The sequence below is a fragment of the Saimiri boliviensis genome, chromosome 5, assembly GCF_048565385.1.
Source record: "Saimiri boliviensis isolate mSaiBol1 chromosome 5, mSaiBol1.pri, whole genome shotgun sequence".
In the NCBI taxonomy this organism is placed as follows: domain Eukaryota; kingdom Metazoa; phylum Chordata; class Mammalia; order Primates; family Cebidae; genus Saimiri; species Saimiri boliviensis.
In genome coordinates this window covers 34,167,404-34,185,682 of record NC_133453.1, presented here as the reverse complement: position 1 = coordinate 34,185,682, position 18,279 = coordinate 34,167,404, and the positions used below count along the sequence as shown (strand labels likewise).

General features: G+C 39.4%; 1 protein-coding gene across 4 annotated transcripts in view; it reads left to right on the top strand.

Annotated features, from left to right (window-relative positions):
* The window catches only part of ADAM23 (ADAM metallopeptidase domain 23), a 167,295-nt gene that overhangs the window by 28,755 nt on the left and 120,261 nt on the right, over window positions 1-18,279 (top strand). For all 4 annotated transcript variants that reach the window (XM_003925736.4, XM_074399167.1, XM_074399168.1 and 1 more), the window contains exon 3: window positions 5,653-5,729. In XM_003925736.4, coding sequence (XP_003925785.2) covers window positions 5,653-5,729 — 77 coding nt within the window. The remainder of the gene's footprint in view (window positions 1-5,652; window positions 5,730-18,279) is intronic.

The following is an 18,279-nucleotide window of genomic DNA, read 5'->3' as shown; positions in this document are numbered from 1 at the left end:
AAAAAAAAAATACTAACTCCTATATATTTACATCTGCTCTAGTATCTTACATAAGGTAGGTATTCAATATAAATCTGTTGATGGGTTAGCCCATAATACTATCAATTGGAACGTGGTAGAAGAAAACATGATAATATTTTTCTCCTTTGAACTACCTATTTAAATGCCTCATGGCAAGAATGTTCAGCAAATTACCCTAATTTGCAGAACTGCCTTCATGTAACATTTGCAGCTGTTTCACTTCTCAGGAAAATGATTCATATTATTTTAAAGACATGTCAACTTGAACAATGTCAAAGCATAATACATAATGGTAATTAGCAATAAAAACATAAAATTTACAAATTTTGCAGAGTATAAGTGCACATTGGAATTTGCTAGATGGTGGCTAACCTGGGAGGGAACTTTAAGGTGGAGCTAATTGATACCCTTCCAAAATGTTACTATATTCTTTTTTCTGTTTTTCCTACTTTACTGTCTCCTTCCTAAATGATTGAGTTCTTTCAGTGTGGCTGAGCTACATCGGTCACATAATTATTATTACTGTTTCCTTTGAGACTGGGTCTTGTTCTGTCACCCAGACTGGAGTGCAGTGGCATGATCTTGGCTCACTGCAGCCCCTCAAACCCCTGAGCTCAGGTGATTCTCCCACCCCAGTCTCATGAGTAGCTGAAACTACAGGTGTGCGTCACTTCACCTGGCTAATTTTTGTATTTTTTGTAGAGATGGGGTTTCACTATGTTGCCCAGCCTGGCCTTGAGCTCCTGGTTTCAAGCAATTCTCCTGCCTTGGCCTCCCAAAGTGTTGGGGTTACAGCGTGAGCCACCGCTCCGGGCATAAATATGGCACTTTTTGTCATTTAACTAACCAACACTTCATATTTCTTCCTTTAATGTATGACCTTGGACAATAACATTACTTAATCTCTCTGTGCCTTTAAAAAATGTTTCTCTTTTATAAAAGGGTAATAAAAATGTCTGGTCTACCAACTGCATGGGGTGCTGTGTTCTAGATAGACATGATAGTACTTTGAAATGATTAAAACGTAAGAAATATGAGGCACTATTATTTTTATCCTAACACAAGCCTGTGCGATCACCAGTGTGTCAATTTAGAATGAGGGATTAAAACCAAATTACAATTAAAAATGGCTAGTTACCCAAGTTGCTCGATTTCTACTAAATTTTAAAATTCAGCCTTATAACTTTTTTTTAACTCTGGGAAAGTGTTATTTCCCATTTTTCTTTTCTAGTTATGGGTACTACTCTACAGAGCTCACAAATTCTTTCCAAGTATTGAAGAATACTGTTTGAACACCTATTATGTGTGAAACATAGTTGCATGAAAACGTGTATCCTGCAAATGACTGCTTTTTATTTTTATAATTAGATCCAGTTATTTTTCTTCTGTTTTCATGTCTTTATTAACTATTCTAGAATATAAGTTCCAAGAAAACATAACGATGTCTCTCGAGCTTATTCAATATACCTTACACAGAGCTGAGCATGTATGAGATCGCTTAATGTCGTAACATTGCTTGATGATAAGGTACAAAACAAGTCCTAGCTGAAGAACCCAACAGCCTTCTTAAAGTTATTTAATGTTATACCATTAGATGCCATCTACTAGAAAGAAAAAATAAAAACAAAAGCACATTGCTAAGATGTGTAAGTTGTTCTCCAATGAAGGAGGTTTGTGTATATAATTGAGTTTAATTGTTTTTGTTTTTAGAGCTCCTGTAATTTCCCTGTGCCAGATTCTGAGTTAAAAGAAAAATACTAAAGTGGTTAGGCAACAGCTGTTCTCAGTCCTTCAGGGTGGTAATTCTGAGCCCAGGGACGTGCTCATTCTTGTTGTGAAATGATTTTCTTTGGCTGTAAAACCCTGCATTCTTCCACAGTGCTATTATAGTCAATGTGCTTATAAAAGCAAGGCTATTTAACAGATATCCCAAAAGAGAAAATAACTAATTAAGACCTAATATGTGGTTCATGACCTCTTCTCTGAAGTATTCCTAGGATCTGATTTTGTATTACTGAACACATTTCTAAACCTCACTGTATAGTTCCTTTGTAAGATAAGAACAATACTGTAGGTAGTCTTTGTATTTTTAGCGGATTTCATCGATGCTGGTCAGTTAACTAACTCCAAAATCTATTAAATCAACCAAAAATGATATGGCTGTGTGTTATAAGACTTTGTACTCATCCCAGCCATTCTTCTAGCTTTTCTACCATTTGGAAGAAGCAAGCCAATATTTTATAAAAAAAATTATAACTGACAATGTGGTTTATAAAATAATAATGATGAGGACTCACTTTACATCGTTTGAAAACATATTTAAAATGGGCATATATAAAAACTGTATGGTATTTTGTTAAAGAAAAAGTGACAAATTGAAATGGTATAACATAGAGTCCAGAAGTTAAACACTATTTTAATTGTGTCTAAGACAGGGCAGAAATAAAATGATAAGGAAAAGTAGCACTTGTCAAGTATTTATTTTGGTATAGAGAAGAATGTGTACTGTATATACATTTGCAGAATGTATAGCAATGGAAAGAGAAACAGAATGTAAGATAACACACATCGATATATTTAAATGACTTAAAGTGGATGTAAATATATTAGATAATACTAATTCCATTTGGTACATTCACAAAGAAGATGAATATAGTGAGGAAATCTTTTATAGAAAATGTGCTTCCTCTTAGAATTAAAATAAATTAAAATATTAAACATTCTGACTGATAAATGTAATAAAATCAGATTTTTTTTTTTCCTACGGATGAACAGATACGTTGTTGCTGGCATGGTAAATTGATTCAGTTCTGGAGAGAAATCTGTTAAGATGTTTAAATTATATTAATGATAATGATGATGGCATGTGCCAGAAATGGTGTTGAGTGAGTTTGAGGGAACGGTCCTTTAGGGGAAGGCCCATTGTTTTGGCCACATGTCCTTGTTTGTGATCATAAATGTCACTGATCATGTCACAGGAAGCCTGCCAGTCTCCATCCCACCTTTTCAGATTCATTGTTTAACATTTCATCTGAAAGGCATTTTCCTACACTGATCATGTCACAGGAAGCCTGCCAGTCTCCATCCCACCTTTTCAGATTCATTGTTTAACATTTCATCTGAAAGGCATTTTCCTACAGGCCATATTCATTTTTTAAAAATTTAAAAAGCTTCTTTTTCTCACATTCATTTTTGACATGATTTTTGTAAATGTTTTCCTCCAAGCCCTGAGTGTCTTTTTCCTTTTTCCCCGACACGAGATTCTTATTTATCTTTTGCATTTTTGTTCAAATAGCGCCTTGTCAGTGGATCCTTTCTGCACCCCTCTGCACCTGGGTGGGTTCAGCCTTCGTCCCTCTGGCCCATTAGTCAAGCTGAAGGTGGCAGTTCTGCTTGCCCCTCCGGAGACTATCACTTCTTTGAAGGTGGAAGCTATGTCCCAGCTATCTTTAGATGCAAAGTGGACTTAATATGTTTGTATGGAATGATTGAATGCAAAAGCAAAAGAAAAACCCAATTATGATTTGCTGGCTCTTGGATTAAATTCTGTTAAATGGAAGCTAGTCACATTGACTTGGTATAAACCTGTTTTAGCAATTATCAAATTGTGTAACTCCTACAATTCTGTAAAATGAAGATACTGCATTTACCACCAGATTATCTTCTTTTGCAACAGAGTTGCCAGTGTTTGTACTTGTCTCATTGCTTATTTGCTATAAAACAAGCCTTTTACTGGGTTACTGTCAAGTTCTTCTTAGTGTTTATAAAGATGTTCAAGGAGGTATATTTATCAGCTCTTTTAGACTAGGGTGCCACTAATGAACTCATCTCTACTATATAATATTCTTAAGAGAAACTATACTTAAGGATTTATTTTATTTTCGGGAATTAAATTTTATATAATTAAAGCTTTTTGGATCCAGAGCCGAAAAATCTCTCCTTGTACAAATTATTTATCAATATAAATATCTTTATGCAAAAATTAATGCTTCAAGGTACAGAATGGATTTACATTAAAGATTAGTGGATATTTGTATTGAACAGAGGTTCTGCTATGGATAACAGAGACCACACTTAACAGAAGTTTCTCTCTCTCTCTCTCTCTCTCTCTCTCTCTCTCTCTCTCTCTCGTAGTTGCATAGATACAGGAGGCCCACAAGTATGGTGACCCTGTTTTAGAAGGTTGTTTGGAATTCGACTTGGCCTCCTATGGCATTAAGGATTTAGGAGCCTTCTTTCTCATTGTTTTGCATTCCTTTTTACATTTATGGATTGATTATTATTGAGTGACAATCTGATTTGGCAATATGCTTGACTGAAAGTAGAAGTCATGGTTTATTTGTAGTGTTTTATAGGTTTGGTATAGCAAAACAGTCTTGACAATGAATATTTCGTGAATTACTTGGAAGGGCAGATATTTTGGGGAAGAGTCATTAATCTAGAACTGTTTGCAAGACCACTATGATATGTGTTGTGGAGCTCAACACCCAGGGGAGAGATAGGAAAGGAGAGACGGGGAGAAGTAAATAAAGTGCTTCTGAAACCCTGAGTGTGAAGATTGTGTGAAGGAAGACTTCACGGAAAGCACTGCAGGTGGGATGCCTTTGAAAGATGGAGAGGGTTTCAATCATCAAAAATATAGCGGAAGGCAAAGAGGAGAAGGGATAGTATTGGGAGAAAGGTGGGAATAGAAAGTACTAAGAGGGGGATGCCTGGTGTGTTCATGCTGATGTCCAGTTACCATGCATGGAGCACTTCACAGATGATTTGCAGCATACATTGTGCCTTAGGAATGCAGTTCTGGAGGAAGGACATTTGTGAGTCAAGGAAGGAGGGTGTAGGTGTTTCATTTAGTCTTGTTCTTTTTTTTTTTCTTCTTGATAGTGTGACAAAGGAAAGTTTTATGTTAGCTAATACTTTGACAGAACTTCATTGATTTGTTAATTTGCAGTACTCAAGATGCTTCTGTGAGCTATAATAATCTTTAACACCTAGTAGATAGGATTCATGTTTACATGGAATTATCTTTGTATTTTGAATTAAGACAAAATAATGACAGTATTTGTAAACATATGACTCTTAAAGGGGACATAAACTTTCAGTATACACAAAAGGCCAGGTTCTAAGTGCTTTCTGAAGTTAGAAAGTTGTACTCTCCCATTTTACTGTCACATTCTTCTGATACATCATTTAGAGAAAGTTCCAGAGAAAGTTCTAATTCCTGCTGAAGAGCAGAGCACTGACATGATTTTTTACTTAGGTGTGCAAAAAAAATTGGTTATCTTTGTGCACAAAACAGACTGAAATCAAGCTTTAATTGGTAAGACTTTTGCATAATTCATCACAGTCACTTTGGAAGTCCAGCAGAATATGCTGTTGGTTTTTATCTTAGTGGGTTCATTTTCAAGGATGAGTTGTCTTACTAGCTCTTTGCTGCCCAAATATTTAGATTTTCCTAGCAAAGCCATGATACTGTACCTAGTCTCCTAAAGAAATGAATTGTTATGTGAAGATACATAAGGAAATGAATTGATACATAAAAGTTACTCCTCTTAAATATCATTCTTGGTAATAATCCGTCTTAAAGACAGGAAAGGAAGTTAAGGTTCTTCTGTCTTTCTGAATCCATAGGCTGTCCATCTGGCCCAGGCAAGCTTCCAGATTGAAGCCTTCGGCTCCAAATTCATTCTTGACCTCATACTGAACAAGTGAGTATTTAGTCATAATCCTCTTAAGAAGCAGGTGCAATAAAGCTTTGTTTTTATAATATTGGTTTAGTCAAAATAATGTCTGTTGTTTAACAACTATTTTCTAGCGTATTATGTATTATAGAGCACATAAAGTATAAAAATCTGAATGGTCAATTTTTTTTAAAATAAATGACATTTAACATGTTAAGTATCTCAAACACAGCACTTATATATTATAAAATGGAATAAACATTTGAAGAAATGCTAGTTAATTAAATGTTAATTATAATCATCACTGTATATAAGAAGCATGATAAATTACTGATTCAAGTATAAGTTGACTACAGTCTAGAAATTTCTTCCATTTACTTTTTATAATGCAATTCACATGACTTCTGTGGGAGGAACAGAGTAAGTGATGACTTGCAAATACTTATTTTGAGAAGATTCTTTGCTTTATCATTTGCTCTAATATGGTTTCTTAGAAATTTTTGTCCTGATGAAAATTTACCCAGTTGTCTCTGAGCATGTGTTTGTTGATATTTAAATGCTGTTTCCTAAGTTGGAACCAGTTGTACAGATGTCATTGTACAAAGTGTGAACAAGAGCTGTTGACTTAACTAAGGCTCTTCAGCCTCAAATAGATCTAGCACTGAGCCTTTCTTTGGTGAAAAGATTTTCTTTATGGTTTTCTTGAGTTACAGAAATTATAGTCAGTATTTTAAGCTTTGTCAGAATTTTGATCAAGACTGCATCTTTGCAAGAAAAATAGCAGTTAATACGATCATACACTATAATGTAGGTGACCACAACCAATATTTGAGAAATTGCGAAGATCATAAAGAATAACTTTAAATTTCTTGTATGCGAAATTCTGTGAACTCTGCAGAAAAAAATGCAAAGTCAGCTTGGGTGTTCCTTACTCAAGTGTTATTGCAGCTTTAAGTCAGAGTGAATCAGCAGAACTCAGAACTGCCTGTGTAAAGGTATTGCAGGTTTTCCTCTGTAGTTGAGTTATGTTTCACTGTGCTGTGTCAGCAGTTTACTTGCCTAAGAGACTTGTCTTGCCAAATCTTACACTATGTTGAGTGGAAGACAGAGCTAATTTTAGTTTCAGTCTTCAATTCCTTTAACTCTTACTTTGGTGGAGACCATTGTTTCAAACTGTAGCGAGATGATTGCAACCAATACTGCTGTGTATTTTGAAGAATAAAATATCACAGCCATAGCAGAGCCTCCCAGTCAATTAGCACATGGCAGAGAAAGGGCCATATTGGATGGCCAGGGTACTTAGAGGTCTGGAAATGTGCCAGAAGTTATCAGTAACATTTAGCATGCAAAGGAGTCAAGTTGAGTACCTATTATGAGCAGTCCCTGACTTGAGGAATTTAGAGTCTACTTGGGGGAAGGTTGATAGACAAATACATAATTTTAGAAGAGTATGAAATGTGCTAGAGGTTAAAATGGAAAGTTATGGTAGCACCAAGGAGAGGCAGCTCTCAGGCTGGAGGAGTGTGAAAAGGCATCTTGGAAAAGGTGATGCTTGAGCTAAATCTTGAAGTGTGTTCTAGGCATGTGAGATAGTGTGTCTGAAGAGGCCAGGCCATGTTGCAGTATGGAGTGTTAGGGGAGCATGAGCCTTTTGTTGAGCTTCCTCATAAATGACAAGGTTGAGGCAAGGGAGATGAGTTGGGAGAGGTAAGCCTAGGAACAGCTCGGCTCATGGAAGTTCTGGTATTTCATGCTCAAGTGCTGGGTCATTATCCCCTAGACTGAAAAATCAAGTCAGGAGAATAAACAGAGATCCTGTTCCCAGAAAGTGCTAAGAGGCATGGAGAGGGAATGCTTTCAATACATCTTCAGTTGATAAAAATTACTAGGATTGCTCCATGTGGACGCAGAGAGGATAGTTAAAGCCAACAGAGGTACCTCGATTGGTTGGCTTGGTGAAGGGTGATGTCTAGCTTAAATTGGCAGTATTGGGGAACAAACAGGTTAAATGGCAAAGAGAAGAAAATGTGACATCATAAGAGACATAATAGATTTGAGGGGCTTTGGGAGATACATGAGGCCATGTCTAGGATGTAGCTGGATATAGCCTCAGGGGAGAGATGGCCAGAGATGGAAGACATGGGAGCTATTTTTATATAAAGATTAATGATCAACATGGCTGTGAATGAGGTTACCCAGGGAGGATAAGTAGAGTAAGGGGAGAGAAGCTGGGAAGACAGGTCAGAGGTGGGGAGAAGAAGAGGAACTCATGAAGGAGATTGAGAAGGAGGAACTGGAGAAATAGGACACTCAGGAGAGTGATTAAACAGAGTTTCAAAATGGGAAGGTGTGATTTACAGTGTCATCTGCAGCAGAATGATCTACTGGCATATACTGTAGAATAATCTACTGAGGTAAGAGGCAAACTTTGCCCTTTGTATTTACCATTTGAGCAGTCACTGGTGGTTGGAAAGCAGCAGTTTCAGTGAAGCTCTGGGTGGGGGAAATGAGAGAGGACAGAACCCAGGTTACCATAGGCTAGGAGTGATTGAGAGGAGATGATGTGGAGGCAGCAAATATCCATTGAGGAGGTTTGCATGAGAAGAAAAGAGAGCAGAAGACATTGGGGTCAAGCCAGGTCTTCTTAGTGATGACAGAGCAAGTTGGCAGACTGAGAGACAAAACTGGTAAGAGTGACAGGTTGAAGATACAGAAAGGAGAGAGGAGATAATCTATTGGGCAAGAGCTGGGTAGAGACCGAAGGGAATGAGAACAAAGCACAAGGGCAGAACTTAGTTTTGAACCAAGAAAGACAGGTTGTCCTGCACTGGTGTGAAGCTGTAGGGTGTGTGCAGGTGGAGACTGATTTACAGGTGACAGGATGGAGTTGAAAAAAAAATACTTCTGAAGATCTTCTTGGAGACATTGTTATCTACTGGAGGGATTGGGATGGAGATGGAGGTTGGGTTGGGGCTTGAGGAAGATGATGAAATGGCTGGGAAGAATGGGTGAGGAAGCCCATCAAGGTCAAGTTCAAGAATTTTTGAGCAACCTTTGTTAGAAATAATGTGCTACGTGTTAGTCTTTGTGTATTTCTTCCTGGTGGTATTTTTAACATTTATTGTTATTACTTTTTAAAATTAGAGTGCTTTGTCAGCAGTGTGTGAATGAAGGAGGCAGACTGTAGTGTGGACCCAGGGCTCAGTCTCTCTGGTAGCGCAGAAGAATAACAACGGAGGCAAAGCTCTTTGAATACTCATGAATAACTTGGGTAGTTAAGTATCATGCTCCAATCTGGGTAAGAAGAGAGATATGGTCAAGAGGAAGCTATGAACTGGGGGCAAATGGAGGTCTCTGAAGGGGTAACCAGATGCAGTGAGTGAGAGGCCATAAGACCTGCACTCATGTGGTGTCTCCCCTGATATGGTTTGGCTGTGTCCCCACCCAAATCTTATCTTGAATTGTAGCTCTCATAATCCCCATGTGTCATGGGAGGGTCCTAGTGGGAGGTAATTGAATCATGGGGGTGGGTTTTTTCCTTGCTGTTCTCATGATAGGAATAAGTCTCAAGAGATCTGATAGTTTTATAAAGGGCAGTTACCTTGCGCATGCTGTCTTGCCTGCCACCATGTAAGACATGCCTTTGCTCTTCCTTTACTTTCTGCCATGATTGGGAGGCATCCCCAGCCGTGTGGAACTGAGAGTCCACTAAACCTTTTATTCTTTAGAAATTACCTAGTCTCAGGTATGTCTTTATTAGCAGCATGAGAATGGGCTAATGTAATACCTCCCCCACGCTGTCCTGAGCCTTCTGAGTGCAACCTGAGTGTGCAAGGCTGGCATGATGAACTGGAAATGAGGGAATTGTGTTAGAATATGAGATGCATTGCTGAGGGTGGGCTCTACTTTAGATGACTTCCACTGCCTGGGATTAAACAAAAAGTCTGATATGTGTTAGAATAAAGGTAGAGAGTCAAGAGAATGTTAAAGTCAGCAATAGAGAACCCAAAAGATGTGAGGAAGGAGGGACCTCATTTCCACTATAGGATGATCATTGCCACATTACAGGCAAAGGTGTTAAGTTATCAGAGGAGGGAAAAGGTGTATGGTAAGTAAGTGTATGGGCTCAGGGTGTGGAGGAATGAGCACATAGGTGGTGGCCATAGAATCTGCGTGGTTAGTGACCTCACCAGACCCAGACGCCCAGCTTCTGAGGACTACCATGATGGGAGTTCCTGAGAGGAGAGCCTGGTTTGCATCTGGCTTGCAGAGGCATCTCATGGAAGTACTGTGTGTTTTATTTATTTGTTCAGCAAATGTTGAGTGAGCATTTGCTATGTGCCTCTGGCTGTTATAGGTGCTAATGTTGCTGAGAATAAGATAGACAAGACTTGTGCCTCCCCTTTTAGAGCTTCATTCCAGAGGAGGAGGCAGACAGTGGACCACCACATAAAGACATATGGGAAGGAGAGGGACTGCAGGTGGAGTGTCCAGCGTGATTTAGAAGGTCAGAAGAAGCAAAAAGGCCTGGCTGAGGAGGGAACCTGAGCTGAGCCCTGGTTGTCAAAGAGGAGCCACCACATGTTGCTGGAAGGCTGAGGGTTCTGCACAGCTGGGACAGCAAGACAGCCAGGGCTGAGGAGTATGTGGGATGTTCAAGATGGACAGAGTCCATTATGACCAGAGTACAGTGCAGGGCAGGAGATGGTGAGAAAATGAGGAGAGGAGATCAGAGAGGAAGCAGCTGTGCAGCCAGGTCATGAAGGACTGCGGTCCATGGTGAGGAGTGTGAGTGGGGAGCCACTGGATGGCAGTAAGCATGAAAGAGACATGGTCAGATTTCTATTTTATTTAGCCCCAAAGGTTCTAGTCATGCCCTTAGAGGTCCTTTAATTACACTCCTTTTAGGGTACTCCTCTTTTAAAATTTTGTTTTGTTTTTCCTCTAAAATAATCATTGTTCCAAGTTACATGTTTTAAAAAGATCACTAGGGTAACATTTTATTCTTTTTTCTTTCTTTCTTTTTTTTTGGTGTCAAACAAGCATTTTAAGTATTTTTAATTTTGATTTTTACTATCTACATTTTTGAGGTATGATTGACATTAGATCAACAGTTCTTAATGTTGTCAGGCCTTGGACGTCTCAGAAGGTCTAAGAATTGATTGTCTCTTCTCTGTGTGTGATTAGAATTATGCCAAAGCCTAAATTACCCATAATTATATTTGCTGGTGTTTTCAGCAAATGTTTACTGAGAATAACCATGATCAGAGTGACGTAATGGTTGAAAGCATGGGTAACTGTATGATCTTGGGCAAGTTTCTTAACTTCTTTTCTTCTTTTTTCTTCCTCCTCCTCCTCCCCCTCTTCCTCCTCTTCTTTCCCCTCTTCCTCTTCTTCCTCCTCCTCCTCTTCCTCCTCCTTTTCCTCCTCTTCCTCCTCCTCCTCTTCCCTCTTTCTCCTCTCCTCCTTCTCCTCCTCTTCGTCTTCTTTCTCATCCTCCTCTTCCTCCTCCTCTTCCTTTTCATCCTCCTCCTCTTCCTCCTTTTCATCACCCCCCAATAAACCTTGTACCCATTAGCAGTCACTTCCCATTCCCTTCTCCCTTAAGCCCCAGATGAGTACTAATCTACATTCTGTCTCCACGAATTAGCCTATTCTGGACATTTCATACAATGTGTAGCCTTTTGTGACTGGCCTCATTTACTTAGCATAAGGTTTTGAGGTTCATCCATGTTGTAGCTGAGTAATACACCATTGTATGGGTATATTCTAAGCATCTTAAGCTTTAGTTTCCTTTTGAAGCTGTAGGTTGTTGCAAGGATTAGATGAAGTAATGTGTGATGCTTACACATGTTTGTTAACAATGAATTATTATTACCTCATTGAGACAGTCACTGCACTGGGATGTTAGGGGATTCTGCATTCAGGAGAAGAGTCATTGATCTCATGGAGTTTATGATCTGGTGATAGCAATTCAAGTCATAAAAATTGCTGCCTGTCTTCCCTTTGGTTTCGGTCAGTCCTTTTCTGACTTCAGTAAGTGAGAAGGGAGGGTGCACTCTGTAATCTTTTCTCTTCTGAAAGTGGGCGGAAGAAAAGAAAAATGGAGACAATTTGGCAGGCCCTGGGTTGATATGTCCTCAAGGTAGTGAGCACTGGGAATTCAGATAACATACTTCCATTGAGTTGAAAGCATGCTTGCGAGACTTGGTATTTGTCCAGTTTTCCCAGAGCTGCTCACCAGACATCCATTAAAGAACATGACACAGCTTGCAGCCTTTTGCATACATGTGGATATGTAAGTTTCCAGGCCATCTGACTGGTCCAAGGTGAACATCCAGGCCTGCAGCATGCTGTCCTGTTTATTGTGAAGTGAAATCCCTGTGTTTCTTTTGGCCCCTGCCTGATACAGAGAGGGAAGAATTCTAAGGATGCATCGAGGGTAATACCTTCTTGGTTAAAAAGACAGCAGCATGTTCCTAATAGAACACTACTCCAGCGAGAGAGTGTGGGGATGTGACCCGTCTTTGTATGTTCATCTTGAATGATGCCCAGGGAGAACTCTGGGTGAAATTGATTTAAGATATCCACATTGGGTGGCCAACTCCTAAAACTGAGGAGCAGACCCAAAACTTGGAGAGTAAGGTAGTTTTGGATTTAGGAAAAAAAAATTTATTCTGATTTTCTGGGAATCAGGTGTTTGATTTAAGATGAATATCTAGAAAATGCTGATTTAAAGAAATATATGCATGCAGTGATTTGCTCATTAAAAGCAGTTCGCACTGTACTTTGGAAAGAAGCAGACAGCCACACTGATGTAGCTTCAGTTAGCTGAAATATAGAGCCCAACCTTCCTGCTGACTGGTGTGGTTAATTCATTCTTCATTCAGTCAACAAACATTTATTGAGCTTCTCATTTGCTTAAGACACTGTGCTGAGCAACATGAGGGAATTCAGAGCCATGTGAAAGAATTTCTCCTCTTCAAGAGCCCATGGTCGAGAAAAGATATTACTGTGTATATGAACAGTGTTAAAACATAATAGAAAGTCACTTGAGAGATCTTGATGATGAGAAAAGGTTTTCTGGGGAAGGTGGGATTCCATGGGAGTCCTACAGGATGCTGCCTTGGTTTTGGGTCCCCTAGTAGCAGACCCTGAGGCAAGGATTCCAGAAAATAACTGTGAGATAGTGGGGAAGTGAGATAGGGAAGAGGAGGGAGCTAGGAAAGGTGAGTTCTCAAGCTGTGTACTCCTCTGGGCAGCTGGAATTCTCACTTGAGAGCCCTGGGAGTCCGTGGGCTCATGCCAGAGAGCTATCCAACCTAGAGGCATGCAACTGGAGTTTTGTCCACCAACTGCTAGTCTGTTGTTGGCTGAGGTCTGTTTCTCTGGGCAGTAACTCTTTACTACTTCCTCCTGGGTAGAATAAAAAGCCCTCAGGCCCAGGATCTCAGGCACTTCCAGTCAGCTGCCTTCAGTGTGTGGAAGTGAATGCCAAGGGCATAGTGGCAGGGCCCAGGAGAGCCCACAGCAGGTGCTTCAGACTTTGAAAGATGTAGGAGGAAGAAAGACACAGTCTCCACGAGAAGTGGCCGGCAGAGGTGTGGGAGCCTGGAAGCACCAAACTCCTGGTGTGAATCAGGACTGGTGAGGCCCCTGTTTGAAAGAACTGAAAGAACTACCCAGCTGTGGACAGAGGCAAACTGCCTATTGGAGTCCCCGGATCCTACAGGGGATATTCTGCTTCATTTGGCCAAACTTTTTTTTTTTCAGCTCTGTGGATTTGGAGAGTGAACTTAAATGTGGTGGTAAGAAACATGTGGAGAAGAAACAGGCCTCCTGCTTTATTTTTCTCTTGTGGTTGAGTAAGATCAGGATAGGAGCCAGGAGCTGTAGCTCGGTACAGCTTCAGGCACCTTGAGCTGTACCAGCCTGAGCTGTGGTGTCCCTGTCATACATCTTGGTTTCTAAGTTTCTGTGAATCCTGAACCCAAATTGGCTGGCCTTTTTCTCTCCAACTAGCAGCCCATCATGCTCACTGCTGACATTTCTCTTATGTCTCAGAGAGGGAATCAGGGAAGGCACCAGCCCTAGGAATTTGGAGTCAAGACTTCCAATCTCAACTATACTGTAGAGAGCTGGGCACATACTGTGGGCTTTAGTCCGAAGGAATTAGAGGAGATGGTGTGAACATTGCTTTCAGTTTCAGGAGTCTCTGGGTTTATGATGCTGCTAACTCATAGGTTAAATGCTTTACTTCCCAGTTTCAAGAGATCTACGGAAGGAAACCTTCCTATTATGGTAATAGACACTGTGCCCAGCCCTTTACCCATGGTCACCTATTTAAGTTCCTTTGATAACCCTGTTAGGAAGATGTATTATCCCCATTTTACTGCTGAGTAACATGAGGCCTGGTGAGATTCAGTCACATGCAGAGACTCCAGCGTGGTCTGTGTGCTTAGAGTCTCTTTCACCGTGGCTGCTGTGGTCACAGCACTGGACTACCAATTTGCAAGTGAGCTGAACCTCATTCTCATGATTGCATATCTGTTCACATTAAGTGAGAAAAAGAGTGGAATTGTTTTGGTCAATTTGTAACAATATAAGGAAAACACAGAAGGTCCCAATAGGATTGAAAATAACGCTGTTCGTTGAGCAGAACCATCTGTCGTGCTATGAATTGTGTGTCTCCTCCTCCCCATTCATATGTTGAAGTTCTAACCCCTAGTACCTAAAACTGTAACTATATTTGGAATATAGTCTTTAAAAAGGTAACTAAGTTAAAATGAAGTCTTTTGGGTGGTCCTTAATTTAATATGGCTATTGTCATGAAAAGAGAAAGTTTGGAGAAAAGAGAAAGTGTGTTGGAGAAAAGACCATGTGAAGACACAGTGAGACAGACAGTGGCTGTCTGCAAGCCAAGGGGAGAGCTTTCGGCATGAAACCAGCCCTGTGGACACCTTGATCTTGGACTTCTAGCCTTCAGAACTGTGAGGAAATACAATTCTATTGGTTAAGCTACTGGTCTGTGGTACTTTGTGGCATCCTTAGCAAACAAATACTAATTCACTTACTGCTTACTTATTGCAGTGAGACATTCAGCATTAAGTGCTGCTTGTTAATGGGTAAAACTGTTTATCTCCTATACTATGATTTTCAAGTGCTGTTTTGAGAGATTGTGGTTTCTTTTGCATTTAGGTACTTTCAGAAGATTGGAACTATTTTGGTAGTTTTAAAAAAGTGTATGATAAGGAACCTTAAGAGGCAGAGATCCCCAAAATTGCTGTAAATATTGATTGCCACTGTCCTGTGTGCAATGTGATGTAGTAGAATATTGCATTTTATATGTCCTAGAGGCCCGATAGTATTCTGAGCTTTCCAGTACTGGTAGGAAGGAGTTGCTGCAGATTTTTCTCTCCTGAAGCCACCCTTTCCTGTCTAATTCTGAACATGTTAATTCTAGAGTCCTGGGTAGCTGTTTTTGTTGCCATATTTTCTCCGATCAGGGTGATGAGACATTTCTGGTTGAAGAGTTAAACCTATATTGAATGACTTGGGTATTATCATTTGCTTTTGATGACTCATCTTTATGCTGATAGATCAGGTCCAGAAGATCTTGAAAAAATTTAAAATAAAAGAAATATAATCTAAATTTTAATAGATTCTAGTTCTATTTATTTAGGGCATCTGTCTATGTGATCTACTTTCAAAATGGTTTGAGAATGACGTTCACAATTAAACATAATAAGATTATTAAAAATAAAATTACAGCCAAACGATTGATACTTACCTACTGATTCTTGATTTTCATGGATGAACAAAATCCAGCATAACTCTTGGGTGGTGAAATTCAATGGATGTTTACCCTCTGCCTGCCCCTACCCCTGCTTGCCTGCTGACAATAATTATTGTAAGTGACTGAAGAATATTAAACACCAGGCTAGAGAAAATGAGGAGGGCCATGGGAGCTAGATTTAAATTTTCTAGGTTCTGGGAGATGAGAAAACTGGGATTGCCCAGAAAAGAGGACCCTGTGGCTACAGTCTCTAGCAGAAGAAAAAAAAGTATGGCAACTACGAATTTCTGGCAAAATCAAAAGAATTTAATTGTCAACGGGATCATGTTACACTGTTTATCTTATCTAGGATATAAAAGACATCTCTATTGAGTCAGGAGACTATTTCTTGACCGGTGGATAAAAGGAGACCCTTCACAGTTATCCACCCCAATGTAGAATATGGGCAAATAAAACCAGAACTCGAGTCATTTTTCAGAGCACTTCTTAGTCTTTTGAAGACAAAGACAAAGTAATTTATAAAAATTCCAGCAGAAGTTAATCATGACAAAAAATTGAAAAGCAGAGAGAATTAGATGTGACCAAGTGTCTGAAATAAGTTAATTACAGTAGTTACTGAATTTAGATCTTACTTTTCTGACAGTTACATGAGAAAGGTAAGATAGTGGGTTGTGTAATTTTCATCATCTGATATAAGAAGTTTATCTGTCGAGAGATATAAATGTTTCCTTGTCAAAGAGGAATTTATCCCTTTATGCCTGATGTAACAGGACATTCAATAGCGTAATGGTTAATATGTACAACCATGGTTTTGCAAATGACCAGAAGTATTTCTTAAATGGACTTCTCAAACTGATCCTCTGTATTAGCCAAGTGCATAAAGTTCTTTCTAACCTCTGAGTTGACTGGTAGATTTCCATTGACAGAAGCCTTTCATGAACGATTCCAAGCACTTTTATTTCACAAATGTTTACTGAGTGCCAGACACTGTTAAAATTACCCTAGAGAAGCCCTTCCCTAGAAGGGCTTCCCATGAAGCTTATAGAACAATGGAGGAGGAAAGACAAATCTGTAGGCATTTAATGACAGTCTGAGAAGTACTGTGATAGGAAAAATAGGGAAAATACAGGATACTTTTATCCCACATGGAAGGGGTGCCTAACCCAGATTAGAGGTGGAAATGGACAGGGAGCTACATGTTTGTGGAGCTAAATGTCTCAACTAAGGCCTAAAGCTCATTTAAGAGTTGGTCAGAAAAGTTTTGAAGGGGAAGAGAGTGTGGAAGCCTGAAGGTAAGCAAGAGACTTGGGGCATGGAGTGAGACAAAATGGAGGCTTTGAGAGGTGAACAGAACCACACAGCTAGTAAGTGACAGAGCCAAGATCAGACTAGGAATGCCCATTGTCAAGGCTTTGGAGAGTTGAGACATTATTTTAGTTCATTTGTGCTGCTTACAACGAAATGCCATAGACTGGGCAATATATAAACAATAGAAATTTACTTCTGGTGGTTCTGGAGGCTGGAAAATTCAAGATCAAGGCTTGGTATCTGGTGAGGGATCTCTGCTTGCAAGATGGTGCCTTGTTGCTGTGTCCTCATGTGGCAGAAGAGCCATATGGAAGAGTCAAATTAATCTCATTGATGAAGGCAGAGCCCTCATGGCGTAATCACCCTGCAGAGATCGCACTTCTTCATAGGTGGGGCTTAAGTTTTCACATGAATTTTGGAGGGACCCATCCATTCAAACCATAGCAGACCTTTTTCAGTGATAAAGAAGTCTCACTGAAAATGTTTGAAAAGCTCTACAAAGGTGAACTTTACAGAAACAAAAATCTTTATATCATTTATGTTTTACCCTTGCCTTATTTTGAGTACTATTATTCATTGCATAAATTTAGCCCAAACAATAATTTATTAAACTTTCCCCTTGGCTCTCTATAGGTTTATATAAAGTAAGGGCTTGACGTCAGATGAAATGGCTCATTAGGACTCTTGGTGGTCATCTGTTGTCAATGAGAATTGTGTTATCTTAGAACCATTTTTTTGGATGATTCATATACTAAACTAGAATCATCATCTAGAGTCATTTCTCCTAATCTTTTAAAATTAATTATAAATTAGAATCCCCAAATAAGAATACTAACTATGGTTTATTATGGGCTGTTTATGAAAGTGTACCCTTTAACGTGTTCATTCTATTTCTTCTTCCATGATGATATCCACGAGCCTTAATATAATATTTAGATTGTGTTTAAAAACAAAGTAATCTATATTGGCTTTTTAATTTTATTTTTTGAGAAGGAGTTTTGCTCTTGTTACCCAGGCTGTAGTGCAGTGGTGGGATCTTGGCTCACTGCAACCTCCATCTCCCAGGTTCAAGCAATTCTCCTGCTTCAGCCTCCTGAGAAGCTGGGATTATAGGCACCAACCACCATGCCCAGCTAATTTTTGTATTTTTAGTAGAGGTGGGTTTTTGTCATGCTGGCCAGGCTGGTATCGAACTCTTGACCTTAGGTGATCCACTCGCCTCGGCCTCCCAAAGTGCTGGGATTAAAGGCGTGAGTCTGGCCTGTATTGGCTTTTAAAATGAAACATTTCTATAGAAAGTTTCAAGTCCTTTAATATACTTACAGATATATTTGTCTGTTTTACAGAAACATCTTTCAAATAAGAAGATGGAAGTATCTAATACATTGTAGAGTGCACATTTCATTTCTTCCTCCTTTATTTTTTGCCCAAGTGAGTTCACACATCCAATAAATTAGACTAAAATACATGTGA